The sequence below is a fragment of the Pholcus phalangioides genome, unplaced genomic scaffold (assembly GCF_987345545.1).
Source record: "Pholcus phalangioides strain wild (caught in Gottingen) unplaced genomic scaffold, Ppha-v1.0 ptg000004l_1, whole genome shotgun sequence".
In the NCBI taxonomy this organism is placed as follows: Eukaryota; Metazoa; Arthropoda; class Arachnida; order Araneae; family Pholcidae; genus Pholcus; species Pholcus phalangioides.
This window is the reverse complement of record NW_028301597.1, coordinates 12,351,713-12,376,259: the sequence shown is the minus strand read 5'-3', so window position 1 is coordinate 12,376,259 and position 24,547 is coordinate 12,351,713. Positions and strand designations below refer to the sequence as shown.

The window sequence follows — 24,547 nt, the reverse complement described above, 5'->3', positions numbered from 1 at the left end:
CCGACCAGGGAAGGAACTTCACGGCAGCGGTTTTCGGCGGCATGTGCAAGCTTCTAGGAATGGAGAAGACGCAGACAACTCCACTCCACCCGGAATCCGATGGGATGGTCGAGAGATTCAACCGAACCATCCTGAATCATCTCTCGCTCTTCGTGTCGAAGAACCAATAGGATTGGGACGCAAAGTTACCGCTTTTCCTGTTGGCCTAACGAACTGCCATTCACGAGAGCACCGGATTTTCACCAGCACAGATGTTGATGGGACGAGATCTTCGGCTGCCTGCTGACCTGCTGTTTGGGCGACCGCCAGATGCGTTTCTCCCACCGGAAGAATATGTCCAGGGACTCCAGGAGCGCCTCGAGGACATGCATCGAATCGCCAGAGACAGGATCAACATCTGCTCCGAAAAGATGAAGAACCGCTACGATGCGAGGGCCACGTCTCATGGCTTCAAAGAAGACCTTGTCTGGCTCTGGGATCCGAAGCGCCGGAAAGGACTGTGCTCGAAACTTCAAACGTCATGGGAAGGACCCTACAGAGTCGTGAAGAGACTGAACGACGTCGTAGCTCGGATCCAGAAGACGCCATCCTCGAGGTGCAAGGTGGTCCACTTCAACAGACTGGCCTCTTACCACAGTGACAACCCGCCGGAGATGGCATTCAGAAATATCGATGATACCGGTTTCGGTTAAGCGCACGAACACACGCTTGGTGGAGAACTGGCAGGGCGTGTAGAGAAAAATCTAGAAAGTCCCCGCCCCTCCATACAGTAGTGCGCTGTAACAATAAATACCGTGGCGCTCACAAGATGGCAGACTGAGAGAGGCTAGACAGGCTAAAAGAGACTCGAATAGACAGACTCTATTGCTGAAGTCAGTTGCGTTTAAACTTTGCAAGAAAGTAGTTAGCTCTCTGATTAGCTTGTAAATACGTGTAAAGTGCTGTTCTGTAAATAAATCTGTGTTTGTCCGTCGAACCGCTTCTTGTTTTGCAACATCGAAGTCTTGTGGAAAATTATCTGGAACAATATCTTCCCTTCTACTATTCTGTTCAGAAAATATTTTAAAAATAAATGCAAAATAATTATTTGCAAAGATAGACAAATTAATATAAATCAGCATAAGATGAATTATAAACATCCCTTTTTCTACAGGTCTTATAGTTGAACTGATAACTTCAAAATAAAACGAGGAAGCAAAGAAAACAACACACAACTTCAAATTACAAAGATTCCGATATTTATTCAAAAAAATTGATAAAATTTATAAAAAAATTGCTACAAACAACATACTAGAAATAATTTTTGCACAGATAGTAGTAAAAAAAAAATTCCCATTTAATGTATGGAAGTTAGTGTATGGCAATATTTGTTTCTTGATTCACCATACAATTTTCTCAACGTTGCTACTGAAACACATTTGAGATTCTTCGATACCCCCTTCTGCAAAATATGGGTAATATAAAGAAATTTTATACAATTTTTCTGGTTGATTCAGTTATTTCAGACACGGTTCAAAATATGTGACACTCTCGTAGAACCCCCTTTAAAATCAAGGAATGGTTTGAAATTAATTTCATCCATTAAAAACTTCACTTTTTGTCTGATTCATCAAGTAATAAACTTCTACATTCAGAATAGTGATTGGTCATCAGATTGCTCTGCACTAGGGGATTGACGATATTATCAGAAATTATCGTTCGAATAATTTGTGCATGAGGAATTACTGCAGATTAACTACCTATAAATATCTATGCATGGGAACATATTGAGTGAAGTGAACACACACAAAATTATGAAATATGTAGAACAGCTACATAGAATTCAAGTATATTTAATCAAATGGATTTGCTCTTTTATAAAAGCTATTGTTTTTGTTTGTCTTCAACATAAACTAGCAATTCATTCAAAATATCCTCACATACATTGAATAAGTGATTAAGATCATCACTATCAGATTCTTTTACATTTAAAACACATTTTAAATTGTCCTCGAGATCATGTATATGAATGAAAAATGGGAATGTAAACTTGCCTAGTTTTGTTAGTTTGACATTTTCATAAAAGCATTTCATTAAGGTTGTTATATGTGTATATATTTTTCATATTAATCATGAAATGCCATCAACTTTATTTAGATAAAACAGACTAGATATAAGAGTGAACCAAACAGTCTATGATATTCTATTACAGGGCTGAACAAATCCCAGGCGCCAGGTCACCATGGTGACTAAAAAGATTGGTATTGGCACCTAAAATTTTTTTGTGTAGTTACTAAATTGTGTGCAGCATAAAATTTTGGAATTTATAGCAGTATATCTGCCACATCAAAGAGGGTCGCCACTGTGCCCTGAAAAGTTGAAAAAAAAAATTGAATTTTTTTCTTTGGGTAAAATTTTTTAGCAACCAAAAAATTGTTGGGGTGCCTAGATTTTTTTTGCAATTTGTCCAGCACTGTCCTATTATTTGATAATGTAAATTATTTTCTTATTTATTTGATAGTATAAATTATTTTCTTATTTATTTGATAGTATAAATTATTTTCTATAATTTATTTAATAACAGTTTGCAAACAGGTGGTAGAAATTTTTCTCTGTGTAGATCATCTGCATTTACCATACATTTTAAAATAATTGAGATAATTTATATTACTGACTTGAAAATGAAAACTTACCCAGTTTTGAATCACAAATCCTGACAAAAGCATGCAACATTAAGTTAGCTATCAAATTATCGTCAAAATTTTTGTGTGTTGGTAATATGAATGGAAAAAAAAAGTTGTTCTTGGTCATGTCTTTCAATTTTTTTTACACTGACAGCACATCCAAAGACGAAAAATAGAACATTTCCTTGTAGGCTACTCTCATTAGGGGTTGAAGCTTTTAACTATAGCTGTAGAAATGCACTCTCCATCAAAAAAAAAAAAAAAACTAGTAAAGAATAGTTGGAGTCACCACAAGAATCCGCAGGCACTTGTATACTGGAGTGAAAACAAAATCCTGTAAGAAAATATAGTAAAAAATATTACTCATTAATAAGATTACATATTTTTCAGTTATCTGCATGACAACACATTTCATTTATATGAAATAAGTTCTTCCCTTTATTAGATTGAAAGCAGTTACTCTAACCCTAGTCCTTGAGTATAAAGATAATAATTGTTTAGTATAAGTTGATAAATAAGTTGATGAAAACCAAAAATAAAAAAAAAATTAATACAATATTCAATACTGTTGCCAAGTAACTATCTTTCTAGCCAACTTACCAAATTTTATATATACAATGTACTTTAGAATCGAAGTAGTTTTGAAAAAATTAGTGAAATATCGTTACAATGATACTCGATATAACGATGAATTCCTCTACAACGATGCTTTTCAAGTCTTGTTTGGAAATGTTTACACTCTAGTGCTAAACTGATGCCTCTCAATATAATAATCCCTCTACAATAATATATGTAAATTTTTTTGATTCACAGATTATCAAGGTCTCGCCGTATTTTAAAACAAATAATTATTTCTATGCAGCATGAATGTAGTTTTGCCAGGATAGATTTAGGCAAAATTTACACACAAATATATTGTATAATCTTATTCCGAAAATTATATAAAATCCCACAATATTTCCATTACTTAAAACAGGTAAATTATGTCATAATTTTCACTGGTAGAGGGAAAAATATATCCAATAAAAATACTTACTCGAAAACTTTCGGCACTGATGTCCTTCCTTGATTATAGAAGCCAGCCTTTGTGATGATCGATCTTATTCTTTAGTAAATTAAAATAAGAGAAGCCTCTCTGTCTCTTGGCATCCACGATGATGAATAAATAAAATTAAAAAGGAATATAACACAAAAATAAATTTTAAAATGTCGCCTAACAAACTTAAAAACACTAACACCAACGAATAAAAAACACGTGCAAACATGTGGTTGATCGTTTGCTGCTTCGTCTTCCTTCAGCCTCCGCCTGGCTACATCACTAGGTGTGACGTCAGCAGTGTGGAGGCTTTCTTATCTATAGGGGGTGTTGGATAAAACTCTAATGTAAATAATGAAGTATTATTCAGATATTGCGAAAATTTTTAGTCTGAAATAACTTTTCACCAATGAAGAGAGCACTAAAACCTATAAGTGCAAATTTTATCTCCTTTATCCCAGTGTCCTATTTAGAGGTCGGGTCAGATTTCCAATATAAAAAAAAAAAAATTCAAATTTTGTATATTTAGGTTTAATCAGGGTTGGTAAAGAAACCAAAAACCAGGTTTTTTTGGTTTATTTTAAACCGGTTTTTTTATTTTAATCATTTAATGATAATTTTTGTTGCACTACTGTCATTTTCTGCACACAAGGACTAATTAGACCGGGACCTACAATTTATTGCCAATTCCAAATGGCAGGCATGATTTTTATACTCATCGAGAGGTTGGTGCACTAACTAACCCCTCGATGGGAGGACTCCCTGCGGTAGCAATTTTTTGCTGTGGCCAAGTTGCCGTTTTTTGTTGTACCCGTGTCAGGAAAGCTTTTTTTTGTTTTAAATAGTATTAACATTAAAAACAATAAAATTTCTGAAAAATCATTCGAACTTCTAATAATTAAAATTTTTTTTTTTTAATTATTATAACATACAAACATATATACGAGCGTATACAGAAACACATTCAACATACACTTTTGACCTCAAGGGACATGCCTGTCCTTCCAGTAGGTCTACAAGGGTTTCTCCATAGATTATTTTTCTTAGCAACAGCCTATTATGGTTTAGGTCAATATACAGTTTTTTTTGTTTTTTTTTTATGTTACAAAGAAATTTTACATACAGATGGATTGTATCATGTGGTTGTATTATTGTTGTAATATAGATTCTAGACTGGTATTCATAGAAAACGTGAATATATTATTAGATCTTATGTAATTATTTGTATGATTGATTATATGGTATAGATTCATTATTTTTGGAGCGGTGTATCTATAACTCTTTTGAAATAACGTTTTATTTGTTTTTGACACTTTATATATGTTATTTAATCTAGATGACATTCTATTTTGTTTCATTTCTAACCAATTATTGTTTAAGAATGAAAATTTTATTAGTCTATAAACACAGTTTTGTCTTATAGTTAGCTTATGGCATTCTGTTTTGTTGGTGTTTATTGTGGTGCTTGTTATTTGGGATCTTATCGTTATATATATTATCTAGTTTTTGTATATCTATTTGATATGCACCTCCCCAAGCAGTGATTCCATATGTTACTGTTGAATATATCCAAGCATAAAATAAATCTTTTAGGAAGTTATTGTCTATTGTGTCTCTTCTTCTATAAAGAATTGCTGCATATATTCTTAATTTTTTTATTATTTTTTCACACTGTGATTTCCATTTTAAATCATCTTGCATTATTATTCCTAGGTAGTTGTATTCATGTACTCTTTCAATTTCTTGACAGTTACATTGTAATATATGTTGACACGGACAATGATCATGAATTTTTATACTTAAATTTGCCAAACTATTTATGTTTCTTGTTTTTAAGCATATGTATTTAGTTTTCTGTATGTTTAGTTTTCGTTTATTTTTCTTGAGCCAGTTACTGATTTCAAATAGGTCCTCCTCAACTTTTTTTTATTAAATTTGTACTTTCAGTGTCTTCAACATACAGTACTGTATCGTCTGCGAATGAGATTAATTTACCATTTATATTGAGTTTGAATATATCATTTATGTAAATGAGAAACAATATCGGGCCAAGCACAGATCCCTGGGGGACACCTTTTTTTACTTCTATGAATGTACTCATTTCTTCCCCTATTTTAATCGATTGTTTCCTATTAGAATAGTATGATTTAAACCAGCTCAATATGTTTCCACATATACCAGCTGTTGACAATTTTCCTGTGAGTATCTCTAAATCTACGTAGTCAAAGGCTCTTTTTAAATCCAGAAAAATAGTTATAGAAAATTTATTGCAGTTGAACCCGGTATTTAAATAATTGCACAGCTCTAAGATGGCCATTTCTGTATTCTTACTTTTCTGAAACCCATATTGGTTAGGAGCTAAATAATGCTGATAATTAAGAAAATCTACGAGTTGTTTTTTTATGCACTTTTCTATTACTTTTGAAAATATTGGAAGAATTGATATGGGTCTATAGTTCAGTAAGTTATTTGTCTCTCCTGATTTATAAAGGGGGTGTACTATGCCATACTTTAAATCACTATAAAAGACTCCTTCCGTTATAGATGAGTTAATTAGGTTTTTTATTACATCCACGTGATAATGGGCAATTATTTTCATCATCTTAGGGGTTATTTGGTCAATTCCACTTGCTTTATTAGTCTTCAATTCTGACATAATCTTATCAATATCATAATCGTTAATTTCAAAGAAGTACATAGAACTGTTAGAATTAGTCATTGTTTGGTCATCTTCACAATTACAGACTGTGTTTAATTCTATTTCTTCCAAGTTTCTTGTAACAAAGTCTTCGTTAAATTTCTTCGCTAAAACGTTATGGTTATCACAGATAGGGAGTATATTTTGCTTTGCACTTTTATTAAGTATATTCTGATTTATACATTTCCATTGCATTTTTTTGTTATTCTCGCATTTCGTAAAAGTATCTGATATATTCCTGTTTTATTTTTCTAATATACTTTTTCAGTTCCTTATTGTATTCTTTGTACTCTTGCTCGTATGACATAATATTTGGGTACTTTTTGTATTTTTTGTACAATTTTTCCTTACAATTTATTTTATTTATTATTTCTTTTGTGGTCCAGTTTTTTTTACTTTTTTTGGGTTTCATCTTGACTTGTTTCGTCCATAAATTAGAGTTTGATTGTATGATATCCACAAATCGTTTGTATTTATTTTGTATGCATCTTTCTTCTATGACACTAACGAAATTTATATTTTCAATGAATTTTTCAAATTTATCATAATTTATTATTTTTATATGTTTGTTTTTTTCATTTTCTTCTATTTTCTTTTGTATAAAGTTTATGTATCCTAATACTGGATAGTGATCTGTTATCTGAGTTTTATACACTGTGAATTTTTCTATTGAATTTATTTTTGATCTATAGAATACATGGTCTAAACATGTTTTATTATTATTTGTTTCTCTTGTTATATTTTTGTGAAGGGGGACCAGTCCATTTTTTGCCATTATATTAAGATATTGAGAAGTTTCGTTATCATCTCCATGTAAATTTATATTAATATCACCCACTATTAAAGTATTTTGCTTCAATTTCTGTAAATTTTTTTCTAATTCATCATTAAATTGTGAGATGGAAAAAGAATGCGAACGGTATAAGAAAAATAAATCAATGTCATAATCAGGGAGGTATATACATAATTCTTCAGCAGTTAAAAATTTAACATTTTTCTTTTGTATTGATTTGATATTTTTATTTATATACATTATTACTCCCTCTATTGTATGTTCTACTGTTTATATAGCAATAGTAATCTATTATTCCTTCAAGATTGTCAATACAGTAATTAAATAATTCTTCACTTTCAATCCATATTTCACTTAGGCATATGATATCTATTAATTCATTTAAAGTTCTAAGAAATACCACCAGACTGTCAAAATTTGCTCTTATACTTTGGATATTCAATGTAAGAAACGTCAATGTTGAGTTTGGTTCACTGGGGCAGTTCATAAATTTTTTTGCTTCACTAATGTCCTCCAGAGGTCGTTGGTCCTGCATCTCGAGAAAGTTCTCTGTGATCATTTGTACTGTGGCTTGATTCTAACTTTTGCAAATGTTCTTGGTTTGTTATCCAGATTACTCTTGAAATTTCATCCCTCCGGAGAAATATTTTCCCTTCTTTCGCCCATGCGAACTTGAAATCCAGTTTATTTTGCGTTTGTCTAGCCAGGTGAAATAACTTCTTGTTTTTAATGGTTAGATGTTCTTTCACATATATTCGGACATCTTGAAAGATCGGGTTTATTTTATCTGCTGTAAGGGTATTCTGTCGCTTAGCCTTTTGAATCCAGATGTTTTTTGATGTTCCACTATTGAATCTTACTATGATTGGTTTAGGTATATTGTCATTTCTTGTTGGGATTCTGAGCACATTCAATTTTAGTTTTTTCAGGTATTTGTAGTTGTGTTTTTGCTGCTTGAATAATTTCTTGTATATTCTCATTTGGGCTTTCTGGTATTCCATTTATCTCAATGTTATTTCGTCTCATTTTGGTTTGTAACTCATTCATTATTATTTCAAATTTCCTATTTCTGCTTTCATGTTTTTATTTTCCATCTTGAGTTCTTGATTTTCTCTACTTATTTGTTGAACCATTTCTTCCAAGTTTTCTACCTGCTTTGAAAAATCTTCCATGCATTTTGAGTTGCATTCTATAGACTTTATAACCTCCTTCGCTTCATTTTCCATTGCTTCTTGTTTATGTATGATTTTTTCTGTGACTTGTTGGATGGTTTCCTATAAGGCCCGTTTACACAAGACAAGCGCTTTAGTGGGCAACTTAATTTTAACTTACCGATTCTTCGTGAAAAACTGTCCACATGATAAGTTGTAAGTAGGCGCTCATTGGATCATTTTTGCGGAGGTGAGCGCAGTTAGCGCATGCGCGCTTCAGTCTACTCAAATCCACGGAGAGAGACAGACGCAACGCGCGGGAGTATAATAGTAATAATTTTTTATTTATCTGGCATTCAGAGAGGTGCTTTTTATAAAGCTCATAGCTTTCGTAACGATGGATGAAGATGATCAGGTAGAACTTAAGAATACTGTGATCAGAGCCACATTATATGATATTTTTTTTAAAGAATATAAATTTATTCACTTAAATAAATTTATTCAATAAAAAAGGGGAAACTTTTTTCTCACTTGCGCGAGAGCAACACACTGAGCAAGAAGTAGGTCACGCAAGGGAAGCAGTTCGCTTGTCCCCTTTTTTCGCCTCTGCCACCCACGTAAGGGGGGGCGAGAGATGACACCACAGGCGTAAAAAGAATACACAACATATTATAAACTTATGCAAGTCATCAAGAAGAAATATAAGATTTCTCTATTTCTCCTCCAAGTTGTAAATATCGATTATATGATATTTTAATCGAAGTTGAAGGGGAGATAAATTATGAATTATGGAAGCCGAAAATACGGGAGAAGATTCTTGGCATTCGTAGGAAATTCTAAGGGTTAAAAATTAAATAATAAAAACTCATTAAACATAAAAATTATTTCCAAATTTTCGAAATTATTATCTTTTAATTTAATCTATAGAGATGACATCTTTATGTTAAATATTTGATCATGTATTTTTACAACAGATGGCAGCAAATTCGTTCTGGACGAGAGAAATATTCGAAACCCCCTTTCTCCAGTTTTTAACATATTAATCCTCCCCACCTGATATATGTTTTTGAATCTTCAATTTTTTTCAACTCCTGACATCACGTCGACAGATTATTCCACAGCTTTTTCCAACATCGCATAATTTTTAGCTTGTTTGTTAAGGTAATTTTCATTTCAATAGTTCAACGAACATTCATGGCGAAGATATTTTTCAACAAACTTGAAGCTTGTGTCCTCTGGCCACCTCACCATCCAATATTTCCGCAGAATTCTAGCGAAACTTCAGGAGACGACGGAGTATGAACAGGTTCACGCTTGAGATCAAAATAAACCCCTCTGTGAGAGAGCAAAAAGACCCCTCCAGAGCGACAGATCACGCCCACTGGCGCATGCGCATAGGTCTACTTAACAGGAAAAAATAGAACCGTTCTTATCTCACTTACCAACTAAATCACTTCTGCACTTGCGCACTTGTCAACTAAAGTCGTGTAAACTGCCCTTATCGCCTGCATACATTGTATCATACTTGGCAACTAAAAATTAAGTTACCAACTAAAGCGCTTGCGTCGTATAAATAGGCCTTTACTTCCAGTTTGAAATCAACTATGATTTTTTCTATCCTGTCAAAATTGTCTTGCTGTGTATCATTCACCGCTGTGGCTCCTTCATCTTGTTCATTTTCACAGATTTTACATGTGAATTTACTTCTTTTGTCTTTTGCCATCCTTCTAAATGCAGATTCGTTTTATTATTCAGATTTATTTATTTATGTAATTAACACTATTCCCATATTAATTAATCAATAAATATTTCTTACATTTTAATAAAAACCAACTTTTGCAATTTAATTATTTTTTGCTTAACTTAACTCAATGGATTACTTCGTGTTCGAAAAAATTCTTTTAATGTTATTAATCATATATAATACTAGCTATAATACCCGGCGCTGCCCGGGTTTTCTGCAATGAGGCTGTTTGGATCACGTGATATCTCCCTTTTTTTTTTGAGGGACATACAAACTGTATCTAAGTTAAACAATATGACGACTTCCTGCGCGACTTGATGAAATAAACAAATCTAGATTTAAAGAAACATAACAAATATTTTTTTTCCTTTTTTTAAGGGGCGCTAGGTATTTTGAAGCCCCTCCCGAAAGTTGCCTGTTTCTGCTTCCAAAAATGCTTAAAGCTGTGGAATTTCTTCGATGTACTTTACGAACCCATAAGTGATTTTAAAACAGCCCAAACTATATCAATTTATGCAGTTGAATATAAAAAGACAATATGGAGAACTTAATTTCCATGCTTGAGAAGATATAAATAAAAAGTTGAAATCAATGTTATTGCATGAATATCCAACTCAAAAGTATATATAGGTCCGGATAATTACTTCATATTTAATCTCTCGTGGGCTTCATATATCTCTAAAGCGAACTCAATATACTTTTTAAAATTATTGATTTTGACAGAAAACCCCACCAAATTTCCGCATTTCTACAGTAAAATCGGCAATTTTAACACCGATTTCTATGAGGATCACCCTTTTCCTGACCATCAAAGTGATGCTGATAATGATTATGATGTCAATTCAAAAGCCTCATTACTAAGAAGATTGAAAACGTGGCAAACCATTATAAAGGCATATACACGTCTGAAAATTTGACTACGATTGATCTGAAATCGTAGATTTGTATAGAGAACATACACACACATACAGAAAATCAATTTTATATCTATATATATAAAATTGATTTTCTGTCTGTCTGTCTGTGTGTGTGTATGTTCTCTATACAAATCTACAATTTTAGATCGATCGTCGCCAAATTTTGCATATATACCAAATGGGACCCGACTTGAACGATAGGCTACTTTAAAATTTTGTCAGAGCAGGGCAAGTGCCCCAAATGGGCGAAAAACTGTCGGGCAACAATGGTTCTTGGGCCTCAACAATCACTTTCCAAACGTTTACTTAGGTTACCGTGGTTCCCTAGCAATGCGTTTCAGACGTGTATATGCCTTTACAACAGTTTGTCACTTCTTTAATCCTGTTGGTATATGTATAATAGTTTATGCCTTTATAATGGTTTGCCACTTTTTCAATCCTCCCAGTAATGAGGCTTTTCGAATAGACGTCATAATCATCATTAGCATCAGTTTGAGGGTCAGACAAAGGATGACTCCCATAGAAATCAGTGCTAAAATTGCTGAAATTTGGTGGGGTTTTCTGCCCCATCAATAATTTTAAAAGTTGTATTTAATCCTCGATTTTTGAAATATTGAGTTCGCTTAGATATACGAAGCCCAGGAGTTTAAATATGAAGTAATTAGCCGGACCTATACTTTTGAGTTGGACATTCATGCAATAACATTGATTTCAACATTTTATTTATATCTTATCAAGCATGAAAATTAATGTCTCGGTATTGTCTTTTGATATTTAGTTTCATGAATTCATGTAAAATTCATTTTAAAATTAATTATGAGCCCGTAAAAAATAGATCGAAAAAAAACTCTACAGCTTTAATAAGCATTTTTTGGAAGCTGAAATAGGCAGATGGGTAACTTGAAGTTCAGGGGGTGGAGGTTTATCGAAATACCTAGCGTCCCTTAAAAAAGGAAAAATATATATTCATTTCTACGTTTCTGTAAATCTAGATTTAATTATTCCATGAATCGTGAAGTCGCTATATTGGTTAAATTGCACACGGTTTGTATGTCCCCCAAGAAAAAGAGAGGGAGATATCACGTGATCCAAAAAAGGTTCATTGAAGAAAACCCGGGCAGCGCCGGGTATTATAGCTAGTATATAGATACAGATGTTTTCTCCAGTTACTTAAGCTATTTTGCAAAAACTATATAATATAAAAATTAGGTGAATATAATATATTTAATGAAGCATAAATAATGCAGATTAATTAGCAATGATTTATGATATACAGGGTGATTATAACTAAAGTTTTGATTTCAAAACACTGATGATTGTCAGAATGACTTCAAAATTGACATGAATATTCCTGAAGAAATGGAATTTTATTTGGTAAAGTGGGAAAAAATAATTAAAAATGTAAAATTAATGACATCATCCAACAAGTGACAAATTTGCTTGCAGAATGGAAACAATAGCCAGTCCTGGCAAAATGATACCTTAATTATAGCATTGCACGATTTCATAATTCATGGAAACATCACAAAAAAAAAAAAAAAGAGTAATTGAACACAAATAACTACAACTTACTCAAAAAATGTTAAATATGTTGTCCACCGTGTTCTGGCTATGAGGTGAAAGCACAAAAATTCGTGTTCAACAACAGATCAGAGTATGCCATGGTCATGATGTGAATCCACTTGCAATTCACCTTTATTAAACAAAACACGCCCGCACGTCAATATTCCTGAGGAACTGCTAACATATAGGGGATGCACTAGAGATTGCAATTTACTAAAGTTTGCAATCTGACCACTGTTCATAACATTTTGAGGTACCCCCCCCCCCCCCCACAGCCAGAAGTTGAAAGGGTTAAGTTGCATCCTGTTATTGTCAAAATGGGTCTTCAGCAGCTGCTTTGCTGGTAGTGCAATGTGTGCATCTTGATAGAAGGTGTTCTATCCACACATTGATGCAGTGAAAGTGAAAAGTTATGTGGCTGCAAAAAATAGATTATACTGCTGGCCAAGTACAGCATCATCTACTGGCACATTTTGCACTACTTGCACTTTTTTCGTTTGCCAAAGAAATTTCTATTGCTCCAAGAGTATTCATGCAAATTATCAAGTCATTCTGGCCAGTAGTTCTTTTTGTATAGTTTTGGAATCAAAACTTTAATTATAATCACCCTGCATATAGCTGATTATATTTTTCATAAATCTGTTACAACTAAACAGTAGAACCTTGATTATCTGGGCTTAACGGTGAAAATATAAAAAAAACAACTATTGAATATTAAGACTGGGAGATATACAGTAGGAGATGTGCTACTTCTTATGGGAAAGAAAATTAAAAGGTCTGAGGTAATGTGTAACTACTGGTACACTAGTCTTTGTCCTGTACGGACAGCTGGTGTCTTTATTAGATTATAGGACCAAATGCCCCTAGCATGATGGCGTCACTACTGTTGCTGCTTCTTTGTGAAGGGAAAAGGAAACCCTGTGAGATAAATACACCACCGTTTAGAGGCCTTTCACACAGAGCGGACGCGGGTCCGGAAGAAGTTTTATCAATTGGAAAATACTGAGCCTTTCGGACGAGCCGAAATATCTCCGCACCTAGGAAATGTTCATGCGGGTCCAGACGTCGTCCGAATGTGTCAAAACCTAAGTGCGGGCTCCACATCCGCACATAGAAGTTTTGACAATTCGGTTATTCGGGACTATTCACACGATGCAGATGTGAAGAAAATTCGTCCACATCTTTGGCTACTTTTTGAAGATGATTTTGCAAAGAATTTTTTTAATTATTTGCCATAAATACCTTCAAAAACATCATATGAAGGTCCCTGTTCATTAATATAATGTATCCACATACGTCTATCCCTCTGTTTCCTTCTGAGATGGAGATTAGCGACTTTAACTGTCTTTTGTCCACAATTTACAATTTTATACAATAAAACCTGCCAACAACGACCAATGGCGGAACCAAAATTATAAGCCGTCCTGTTCATCACAAATATTTAATTGACTACATACTTTAATAACTTTTAAATTTATACTTAAAAATTTTAATTTTTTTCTTTTAAAACTTTTAAAATTATTTAAAAACTATAAATATTTGAAATATTTTAAAAATTTATTATTTTTTTTAATTTTTTTAAACTTTAAAAAAAAAAAAACTTTTATTAAACAATGTAATCCACGTACGGTGTTCACTCGGGGCAGGATTAAGACATTTGAAAACCCTAAGCACTTGAATATTTTTGGTGGTTCCCCCGATACCTACAAGAATATTTTACTCGATATTCAGTCTATAAACTGAAAAAAATGAAATTTTATATTTCAGAAGTGACTAATCTAAGGATGGGATTTCACTATAAAAGGTTTATGAAAGTTATTTTATAAAACTTGAAAAAAGCAACTAATAAATTTATTAGTTGCTTTTTTCAAAAGAATTATTATAAAATTTTTATAGTGTAATTCAGACTTAAGGCCGGGATTATTCAAGCAAATGCAACCGGTGATCTTATCTTTAGACCCATATTCTATGGGGCTCTAGACTAAACCACCAAAGAATGGCTCTAAGCGGCCTATGGGCACTGAATCAGGAGTGAAGGACAAAAATAATTACAAAAATTGCGAAAAAATAGTTTTATGCACGAATTTCAAACTAAAGATGCGGGCGAAACACCCGCATCTTTAGTGCTCGTGTGAAAGGGTATGTGGACCCGCGTCTGCATCTGCTCCATGTGAAAGGGCCTTAGATGTACGATGTAATCATTATTCATGAATTTCCTAAAGATAGAGCATCAGAATGTAGCCAAAGGTTAGAAAATGTGGTAAAAATGAGAAATAGTTATTTAAAGTTATATACAAAAGTAATAAAGATACTTCACATGAAAAAAATATATATATATATTCAGACCACTTTTATAAGACTTTTTGAAAAAAAACACTTATACCGTCTTATGCCATTTAAAGATATACCCTCAGAATATACGCCAAGAATATAAAATGTGGTAAGAATTAATTATTTTGACTAATAATGAATCAATGATATTTTTCAAGGAAAAAATTATATTTAGGCTACTTTTATCTGATTTTAAAAAAACCACTTGGTTAAAACCAAGGTTTAAACCAAACAACCCTGGGTTTAAAATAACTCAGAAAATTTGAACAAAATAACTTCCAGGCTCTAATAATCACCTTCATTTAAGATGCTGAACTGTGTTTTCTTCAATGCACATACACTTAAATTCTGTATCACTCATATTTCTTTTAAAAGTTGTGAAATTTAGCTATGTTGGTTTCATTTACTTGCTTTCAAACTTTAAAATTGTGGGATACAAACTTCAATATTCCTGTCTTCTTGACGGAAGAGAGACTGGGACAGAGAATATTCTCTCAAAAATTATTATAAATAACTAGAGAATATTCTTATTGAAAATAATAAGAATTATTCTCAAGTTATTTATAGAGATTATTTATTACATAGCTGCCAACTTTTGAAAATGAAAATTTGGGAGATTTTCGTGCAAACCCGTATTTTATGCAAAAACCACTCCCTAATAAATACAAAAGGGATTTTTCCAAATAAAATCAGGAGTTTCAAATACAAAAACAATGCCACAACAGGCAAACCGCCCAACAAGATGGCTGAGAAAAAGATGCCCATAAAAATATGGATGTCATATATTTCAAAAATACAGCAACCCAATTAAAAATGCAAATAACAAAAAATATAAACAATATATACACAAGATAAAATATTATACAATGCCCATAAAGAATACTTACGGTTGTCTTATTCTAAGAATTGATAGCTTCTCGATTTACCCCAACATCTCGACTTCCACACGTAAAAAGTTAAAGCGTAGGGAATAAAATCCCAACTCAAAAATAGAAGTAAATAAAATAGGGATTTTACACACATGGAAGTTAAACCCTTGGGAATAAAACCCCTATGCAAAAACTTCAAAATGGTGATCTAAAAAAATAAAAAATATTGTGTTCAATCAGAAACGCTGTGTAACAATAGTCAGGAACCTTTGGGGAATGTGACAAATCTGCCTCTATGGGGGCCGTTCAAGTATTACGTCATCGATTGGGGGGGGGGGTTCCGATTTACTGACTTTTGATCACAAGGGGGAGGGGAGGTTTGGATAATGCTTACGTCATCAGCCACCCTTTATGAAAATATGTACGAGTTAGGATTCAGAGGGGCAGAGCTGATGACAAAATTTTGCTGACAAAGGGGGCAGGGGAGGTCAAAAATGGCTAAATATTTGCTTACGTAATACTTGAACGGCGCCTATCTCTTATTTTTGAAACATGTTTATATAGTTGTAATTGTATAATTTTTAATAGAATTTGTTATGTTTTCTTACCTTTGATAACCGTGCACGGTTGATTAAATTAGTCTGTGATATTTTCATTGCTCATAGTCCGGAAAAATGTGCGATACTGATCACATCGCCATTTTAAATTGTTGTTGCCATTTTTATTTTGTGAACATTCCTATAAAAAATTATTGTCATTTCTTTATGCAAATTGGATGTTGTATTTTCCTATTGGTTGTGCTCTGATGTGTATTTGTTCGAGATGGTTGGTACCAGGAGTTGGATCGTTCCGCACTTCCTTTTTAGGTATAAATACCCGGAGTCACTTCGCATTCAATCTCGCTTTCAACTCAGTATACATCACTTAAGGTGGTCGCCTTTTGGTGAATCGTCCATAGTATGAAATAACTTGTCTCACTGGTGCTCGGCACATCGCCGGCTGGTTCCGGACCTTATGCCTCCTCTCTAGTCATCCGTTGTCACTGCAGCCGTCCTGGTTCCTATCATCGCTGGTCCGTCGTTGGACTTGGCGTCGATCGTCTCTTCCGACAGCCTGGTTGTCACCTCGGCTCTAGCTGCTGAGTCTGCAGTTCTCGCCGCCACGTGGAGTTTTGGCTCGTGACCTTTGCTCACTCCCGTCAAGGTCAATGACGTCACTGGTTGAGTAATTCAAGATTGTCAAACTTCAGTCAAACAACAGGACTATATTGATAAGTCAACGGACTTCAGGGCTCCCAATCAAAAAATGAGAAAAAGTAGGAAAACTAAAAAGTAGGATGGGGGAGGGTAACCCCCTTAGACAACATAATCATAACATAATGGAAAAAAATTCCCGAAAAAAAAAAAAATTTAATTAACTTTCTTTTCCCTAGCACTATTTCAGTCAAGCCAAAACAAAATGACAAATGGCTTGGTTACAAAACTAATTTTTGGCCAAAACAGTGCACTAGCAACCACAGATAATTCTTTGCTGTCTCTCCTCATATATATTACATTCTGTTTTGGAGTCTTCCAAAGTGAAGAGCTTGTCAACTCTCTTCGACAAGGCACAGCAAATTTCGAAGACGTAAGTTTTTTAAGAATGTAGTAGTAATAGTTTTGTAAGAAGTATATCTGCATGTTCCATCATTTGATATAGATGAAGAAAAGTCTTAATTATTCATGATAATGACATAACAGAGTGGACATCCAACAGAAAAAAATCTGGTAATAAAGACATAACATGAATATTGTTTTGCAAAAGTCAAATCCAAAATTGTTGGTTAAACATTAAAAGTAAACCTTTCAATGAGCTAACAAGTGTTATCAGATTTAATCTGGAATAAAAATGACTGCATAACAGTGGACATATTTTTCTCCCTGAATAAAATGTTTTTCACTAAACATTGGGATTTGACGCAATGATGATCGACTACAGTAATTTCTGCTGCTTCCAGTGGCAAATTTTTTTGGAAAACGAAAACTGATTCACATTTGCGCTTTAAAGCTGAAAAGCCATTGCAAACCATCTTAGTTGCACAATCATGGATATTATCATGTTTTGCGATGGAAAACCTGATGAGGGACCAATCGTTTAAATAAGGCGATGGTTTTAGTATAGTGGAATAAAACACGCTCTTCGTGGAAAGAATCGTTTCGCAGCAAGCAGGAACCAAAATGTTTCACCGTCCTTTCACAAATTCTGGGCATACTGAAGCAAAATTTGCTATTTGGCGCAGAAAAATATGAAAATACAGTATTGGAGCAGGATGGCGCAAGATGTTAATTGTGGCGCAGAGTTCCTACCCTTGCTATTGGTAAATGGAAAAAAATACAAAAGCACTCATGTCAATGAAGAGATATATGTTTCAAAGTGAAAAAGTAAACTTTCCTGTTATGTATCTGGCAACACCAGAAAATAAGCAGTATTATGTTGTACAAAAATGGCAACACTTCAAGGAAATAATATGCCAGGAATGGGTTGTAAATATTATTCCGTAATAAAATAGTTAAGAGTTATCGTTCTGCTCATGATTCACAGAAACGGCTAAAAAAATACAATACATTTCCTAAGAAAAAATATGAATAATTCCGGAAACTTAAAAAGGAGGACAAAAGGGTTAGTTTTCCGAAACGTAATAGAACATTTCCTCCTAAAAGATGACATCTGGTAACCCTACACATAGAATAATAGTTGGAGTATTCTATGTGCAACTCCTAACCCTACACATAGAATAGACAACTAGTGGGAAAAACTTGAAATATGTCACCACTGCTTAATAGGTATTATTCATTACGATATCTGTAATACTTTTTGAAATATATTCATTTGAAATCTGATGATCATTTTTGAATTGTCCTGCATTATGTACTTGATGTCACTGCCCTGACAGAACCAGTTAATTGCCATTGGTTACCCTGGTATTTCAATGTCAAGCTTCAGTTAAAAAATCTCCCCTCCCAAGAGCAGAAAAATTGGTAATTTCTATAAATGATGGGACGATTTAACGAACCAGCACAATCAATTGCCCCTCCTGACACATCACCCTGGATTAGCACCTGAACCCCCTATCTGGTCTAGGATGTGCAATTTTCTCTAAAACTCTATCCCTTCAAGGAAACAGTAATTTTCCGGATATTATGCCGAGGTGAGCTCGGAAAGAAAAATCATCACGTCTCCGCCGGGACTCGAACCCAGGCCCTCTTGCATACCGGGCAAGCATGCAAGAGGGCCTGGGTTCGAGTCCCGGCGGAGACGTGATGACTTTTCTTTCCGAGCTCACCTCAGCATAATATCCGGAAAATTACTGTTTCCTTGATATCTCTGGCTGAGAAAAAAGCCATCTATATCACTCTATCCCTTGTTTAGTCTGAGAATATTGTTTTGTTTGATTTTTTAACATTCATTTTTTTTATTCATTTCATAACCGCTGCGGCATAATCCTTTTCTGGTGATTGATTTCTTTCTCTGGCAAGAAAATGCCCAACAGCATCATCCTGTTTCACACTTGGTGACTTACCATGCTTTCAGACGTTTTTCATGCCAATACATCGCCAAAAGAGGAGTATAGTAGAACCTCATTTATCCAAGCAACTAGGTCAACCAAACACCTTTTCAACCTCTTATTTTCAGTTTTCTATAGTCAATGATGCTCACCAGTTGGTTATTTTCTTGGAACTTAAATCCTATCTCCCAACTCGATAGCTTCCTTCTAATGTACACACACACACACACGATAATCCACTTCCAAACAATAATACATACTGTACCTGTGAGCTGAAGATTCAAGTAGATGGGGATCCATGTATAGTTTATGTAGTTATAAACGATTGACAAGCAAAAAAAACGTGAGAGTAGGAGCAGATTTAGCTGCCTTGTCTCATGAATTCATCTCAATCCTATAGGTGTGTCTTGATTACAGGGAAGAGTGCGTCTTCTTGACAACAAAAAAAAGTTCTTATCACGGTTTTGCCGGGGGGGGGGGGGTGCCATTTGTTGCCGAATTTCAGTAGTTTATTCATTTGAAAATGATCGAATTAGTTTTGAAATTGATTTACAGAACTTTCACTTTTCCGAACACCTTTCAGTCATGATGTGTTCACATAGTCAAGGTTCTACTGCATATAATAGCTAAAAAAGAAAAAAATTTCCATGAACTTTTTGGTAGACAACTCTAAAGGAAGGGGAAATAAATGGGAAAAATTAAGAAAATCAATCTTTGGGCGCTAAAAGGTCAAGATGAGAATTTTTGTTAAGAATCAGTGGCTGGATTCACGCCAGCAAATTCACCGTCACTTATATTGGAAGGGGTATTTAGATCATTACTTTACTATAAAGGAGATCATGGGCGTACCTAGCGAGGGGCAGATGGGGCTACCCCCCCCCCCCAGAAGAGGAATTAACGTGTATTAATTGACACGCAGCAGACATATAAATTTAGTATCGGTGAGTTGCCCCCTCCCTCTAGTTCAGACCCTGGGTACGCCCTTGAAGGAGACACAGACGTTTTGCTGTATATAGAGTGAAGGAACACCAACTCCTCACTTAAACAAGAAAAAGAACTTACTTTCCTCCGATTTGAAGCGACAAAAAATCCATGCGGGCGACGCTCTGGCCCAATTTCGCATCAATTGTGGACTCAAACGCAGAGAGATAGACGCCATTCGATATTCAATAACTTCTTAATACACTCAACCAAAGCTGTATTGAAGATTGAGCCGCTTTGCATTCAACACAACTGAAGGTGAGCAAGTCGAAGATCAGCTCGCTCTTTTTCTTCAATTACACAGGGCTTTATGCCTGCGGGCCATCTCTTGTTTGAGAAAAATATACCAAAAGCGTAGGACATGTGCACGTCATATGAAAAATACACTAGCAGGAGCAAACGTAAACACGGAAAAAGTAGGTATCATTCATCTTTTTTCTTCTTGAGAAATATAGAAGAAGAAAATCATAAAAACCAAACAAACGCAGATGGAGATGTTGTATGAGATGAAAGAGAAGTCTTCGGGCTTAGGAGATAATGCTAAGCCACTTTTAAATGATATGATGACATGGAGTCCCAGGAGTGTGTGTGAAAACAAAAATTAACCAAACAACCCACAGTAAGGGGCCGTTCAGGTATTACGTAAGCAAATTTTTAGCTATTTTTGACCCCCTCCCCCCCCTAGTCAACATTGTTCACTTTTGGCGTCGTTCTTGGCGATAATTGGCGATGCCCCGTATTTTCCCGTATGTGGAATCTTAATTTCCCGTATTTGTCTCGAAGAAATATGGTCAGCTCAATATTGGTGGGATCAGAGATGTACACCGGAGGGGGGACATAGAGGGGCACTAGCCCCCCGACGATCAAAAATTTTTTTTTTTTTAATGCAAAAAATATATTTTTTAATTAAAATCTCGGAAGAAAATAGTTTCATATGTTACTTATTATTATCAATTTCTGCTAAATTCAATGTAAAATAATGTCAATCTTTGACTTCAATAAAGAATAAAAATTCAAGTAGGCTTCGAGTAAAATACGGGAAAAACCGGGACTTTTTTGCCAAAAAGTCGGGACGGCCAAAAAAACAGAAAATACCGGACTGTCTCGGAAAATACGGGATGTGTGGTCACCCAACTACCCAAGTAGCACAAAGATATAGATCTATATCGCAAAATTTCAGTTTCCAATACAGATCTATATCGGGCCACGATATCGTTCTGGCTAAAAAAGGCATAGTCGGAGATAAATAGATCTATATCGTGAATGTGATATATTCAAATACTTCAAATTTTGGACGATAGATGGCGCCCTTTCGAAAGAAAAAAGTTTAATTATTTGGAGGTGGGTGGGTTTGAACCCCTGTAACCTGAACTCTTCCCCCGTATCTTACCAACCCACCACTACAAGACCGGTTACCAGTTGTTATTATAACATTAATTTACAAGTTAATTTACAAGTAACATTAATTTTTTTTACTTGTATTTTCAATCAAATTTATTCATTTTCATGTATGCACAAAAGTTACAAAATAGAAATTGTGAGACATATTTATCATTTTGAGGCAGATAATTGAAAAATTACATATAACACAAGAAACAAATTAATGTATTGTGTAGTATATTAATTATTTAAAATTATTAATTTATGCTAATAAAACAAAAAATACAGAATAAATAATATGTGAAAAATATGGTAAAAAATGAAAACATCAAAGGAAAAAAATAAATAATTTTAAGAAAAACACACAACAAAAACAAGAGCAATTTTTTTTAATTAAAAAATATGTGCAATTATAAAGTGGCAATTAAAGTTACGGTGGATAAGTTCTCGCTCCTCCTAAAATACCAACATCTACGATGTAAAACATACACAGTAAGGATTCAATTATAACTGACGAAATGATATATCAACATAATCAATCCTATTAAAATCAAAATTTCATATAAAAATTATTCATTCAAACGTTTTTAATTTCAATTCAAACAAAAAATTGTACACTCGACTTTAAATTTTCTCCAAATTTTTATTTGAAGGCAATATTTTTATTTAAAGGCACACAATATGTTGATATATCAGCATATTGTGTATCTGATATATATCTTTGTCAGGTTCACGATATAGATGTATGTCAGGTTCACGACAATAGATGTATGTCAGGTTCACGATATAGATGTATGTCAGGTTCACGATATAGATGTATGTCATGTTCAGGATATAGAGCTATGTCTTCTTTGATAGATCTATATCAGGTCTATATCAAGAATCTGATATAGATCTTTGTCAGGTGCACGATATAGATCTATGTTTTTCAAACTATATTAAAATAATTTATTGTCCCAAGTTGCTGTCCTTCAAAGTAGAGATTATTCACATGGAATCAAATACATATTCGGCTGAAAAATTAAAGACTTGATCAATTAACATCATAAATAATTTGCACCATATAAGACGAGATCGTTCTATATCATAGTTATGACATCTGATATTCCTCTGACACTTCGATATATAACAATATGGTCCAAATATTGTACTATATCGTTGTGCTACTGGGGTATGAACTCAAAATTTATCTTTAATAAATTCATTACGAACCACCCTGTAAGCCATACAATGATAAATCGCATAAAGGCCATTTTCCTGCGGACCAAATATTTATTTGGGTTATTTGATGCGGCCTGCCCTCCTCAAACCTAATTTTGTAAAAATGAACTAAGCGGCACATTTACAGATCGCTTAAGTGTCCCGTGGTACATTTTCATCACTTAAATGACCCGGGACACTTGAGCGATCCGTGACACATTTAGATACTAAGCTATAAGTAAACTTACTTATAGCTCAGTGCATTTAGAGATCCCTTGAGTGGCATGTGACGTAGTTTTAGAGCACTTAAGTGGCCCTTAGTGCAGTTCTACATCACTCAAGTTATCCGTGGCACAGTCTCAGATTATTTAAGTGATCCACGGCATATAATTACAAATCACTTGAGTGATGCGTGGCACAGTCTCAGACTATTTAAGTGATCCACGGCATATAATTACAAATCACTTGAGTGATGCGTGGCACACCACACTTAATTAAGTGTCCCGTGGTACATTTTCGTCACTTAAATGACCCGGGACACAGTTCCAGAAAACTTAAGCGATCCGTGACACATTCACTGAGCTATAAGTAAGTTTACTTATAGCTCAGTGCATTTAGAGATCCCTTGAGTGACATGTGACGTAGTTTTAGAGCACTTAAGTGGCCCCTAGTGTGGTTCTGCATCACTCAAGTTATTCGTGGCACAGTCTTGAATTATTTCCGTGATAGATTGATTATTCCCGATATCTGATTATTCCCGTCTCAGATTATTTTAGTGATCCACGGCATATAATTACAAATCACTTGAGTGATGCGTTGCACAATTCCAGAGCACTTGAGCGGCCCGGACGCATTTTCAGAGCACTTGAAGGATCTGTGAAACATTTAGAGTTCACTAAAGTATCTCTATAGGGCACTTATCAATAGTGGGGAATGTTACTTCAAGTGCCCACAAACTATCGAAAGGTTTTTCTCGTTTTTGGCTCACCGAGTAAGATGCCAGTTAAAAAATTTCATATTTGAAAGCATCATCCAAACCCCCTCTCCCCCCTTATCATCAAAAGTCAGCAAATCGGAAACCCCCTCCCCCCATCGATGCTGACGTAATACTTGAATGGCCCCTAACAAACCATCACTTCAAGACAGAAAAAGAAACAATAAGGCACAAACGAGAAAAAAAACTCGAGAAACGTTGACTATGGGTAACAAAATTCTCAAAACAACTGATAATGATATCAGGCTTGCCAGCACCTAACTGGTGGAAGAAGAGAATTGAAGGTCGAGAAACGTGCTCTATTGCAACCGAGTTTGTAAAAAATACATTCCAACCCTCTTCTCGAAAAGAGAGAGAGAAGTTCTAGCAGCAGTTATATATATACACAAAAATATTTCGCCATTTGCGAGACCGATTTTTTATGACTGATCTTTTTTCAAGAAGGAAAAGGGAAGTTCAACTGAAAAGATAAGTTTTCCAGGGACCGACTTCTATGGAATAGGTCTTTTGCTCCCATAAAAAGTCAGACGAAGAACAGATGGAGGATGTCGGAGGCGAAGGATATGACCATTGATTGATTTTTTTTATGCTCATTAAAGTGAAAATGATTTAGTTATATAACCCTGGGAGTAGAAAGGATCTAAAATTACCGGTTTGTCATCAGATGCCGGGGTCAAAACATT

The 24,547-nt window shown here is 34.4% G+C and overlaps 1 protein-coding gene across 1 annotated transcript in view; it reads right to left on the bottom strand.

The window, feature by feature from the left end:
* LOC149086551 (cytochrome c oxidase subunit 5B, mitochondrial-like) overlaps positions 1-20,593 on the bottom strand; it is a 100,084-nt gene extending 79,491 nt beyond the window's left edge. The window contains exon 1 of the mRNA XM_089256023.1: positions 20,372-20,593. Within this exon, the coding sequence (XP_089112149.1) occupies positions 20,372-20,468 (97 nt within the window). The 5' untranslated portion in view covers positions 20,469-20,593. The remainder of the gene's footprint in view (positions 1-20,371) is intronic.
* Positions 20,594-24,547: the final 3,954 nt, after the last annotated feature.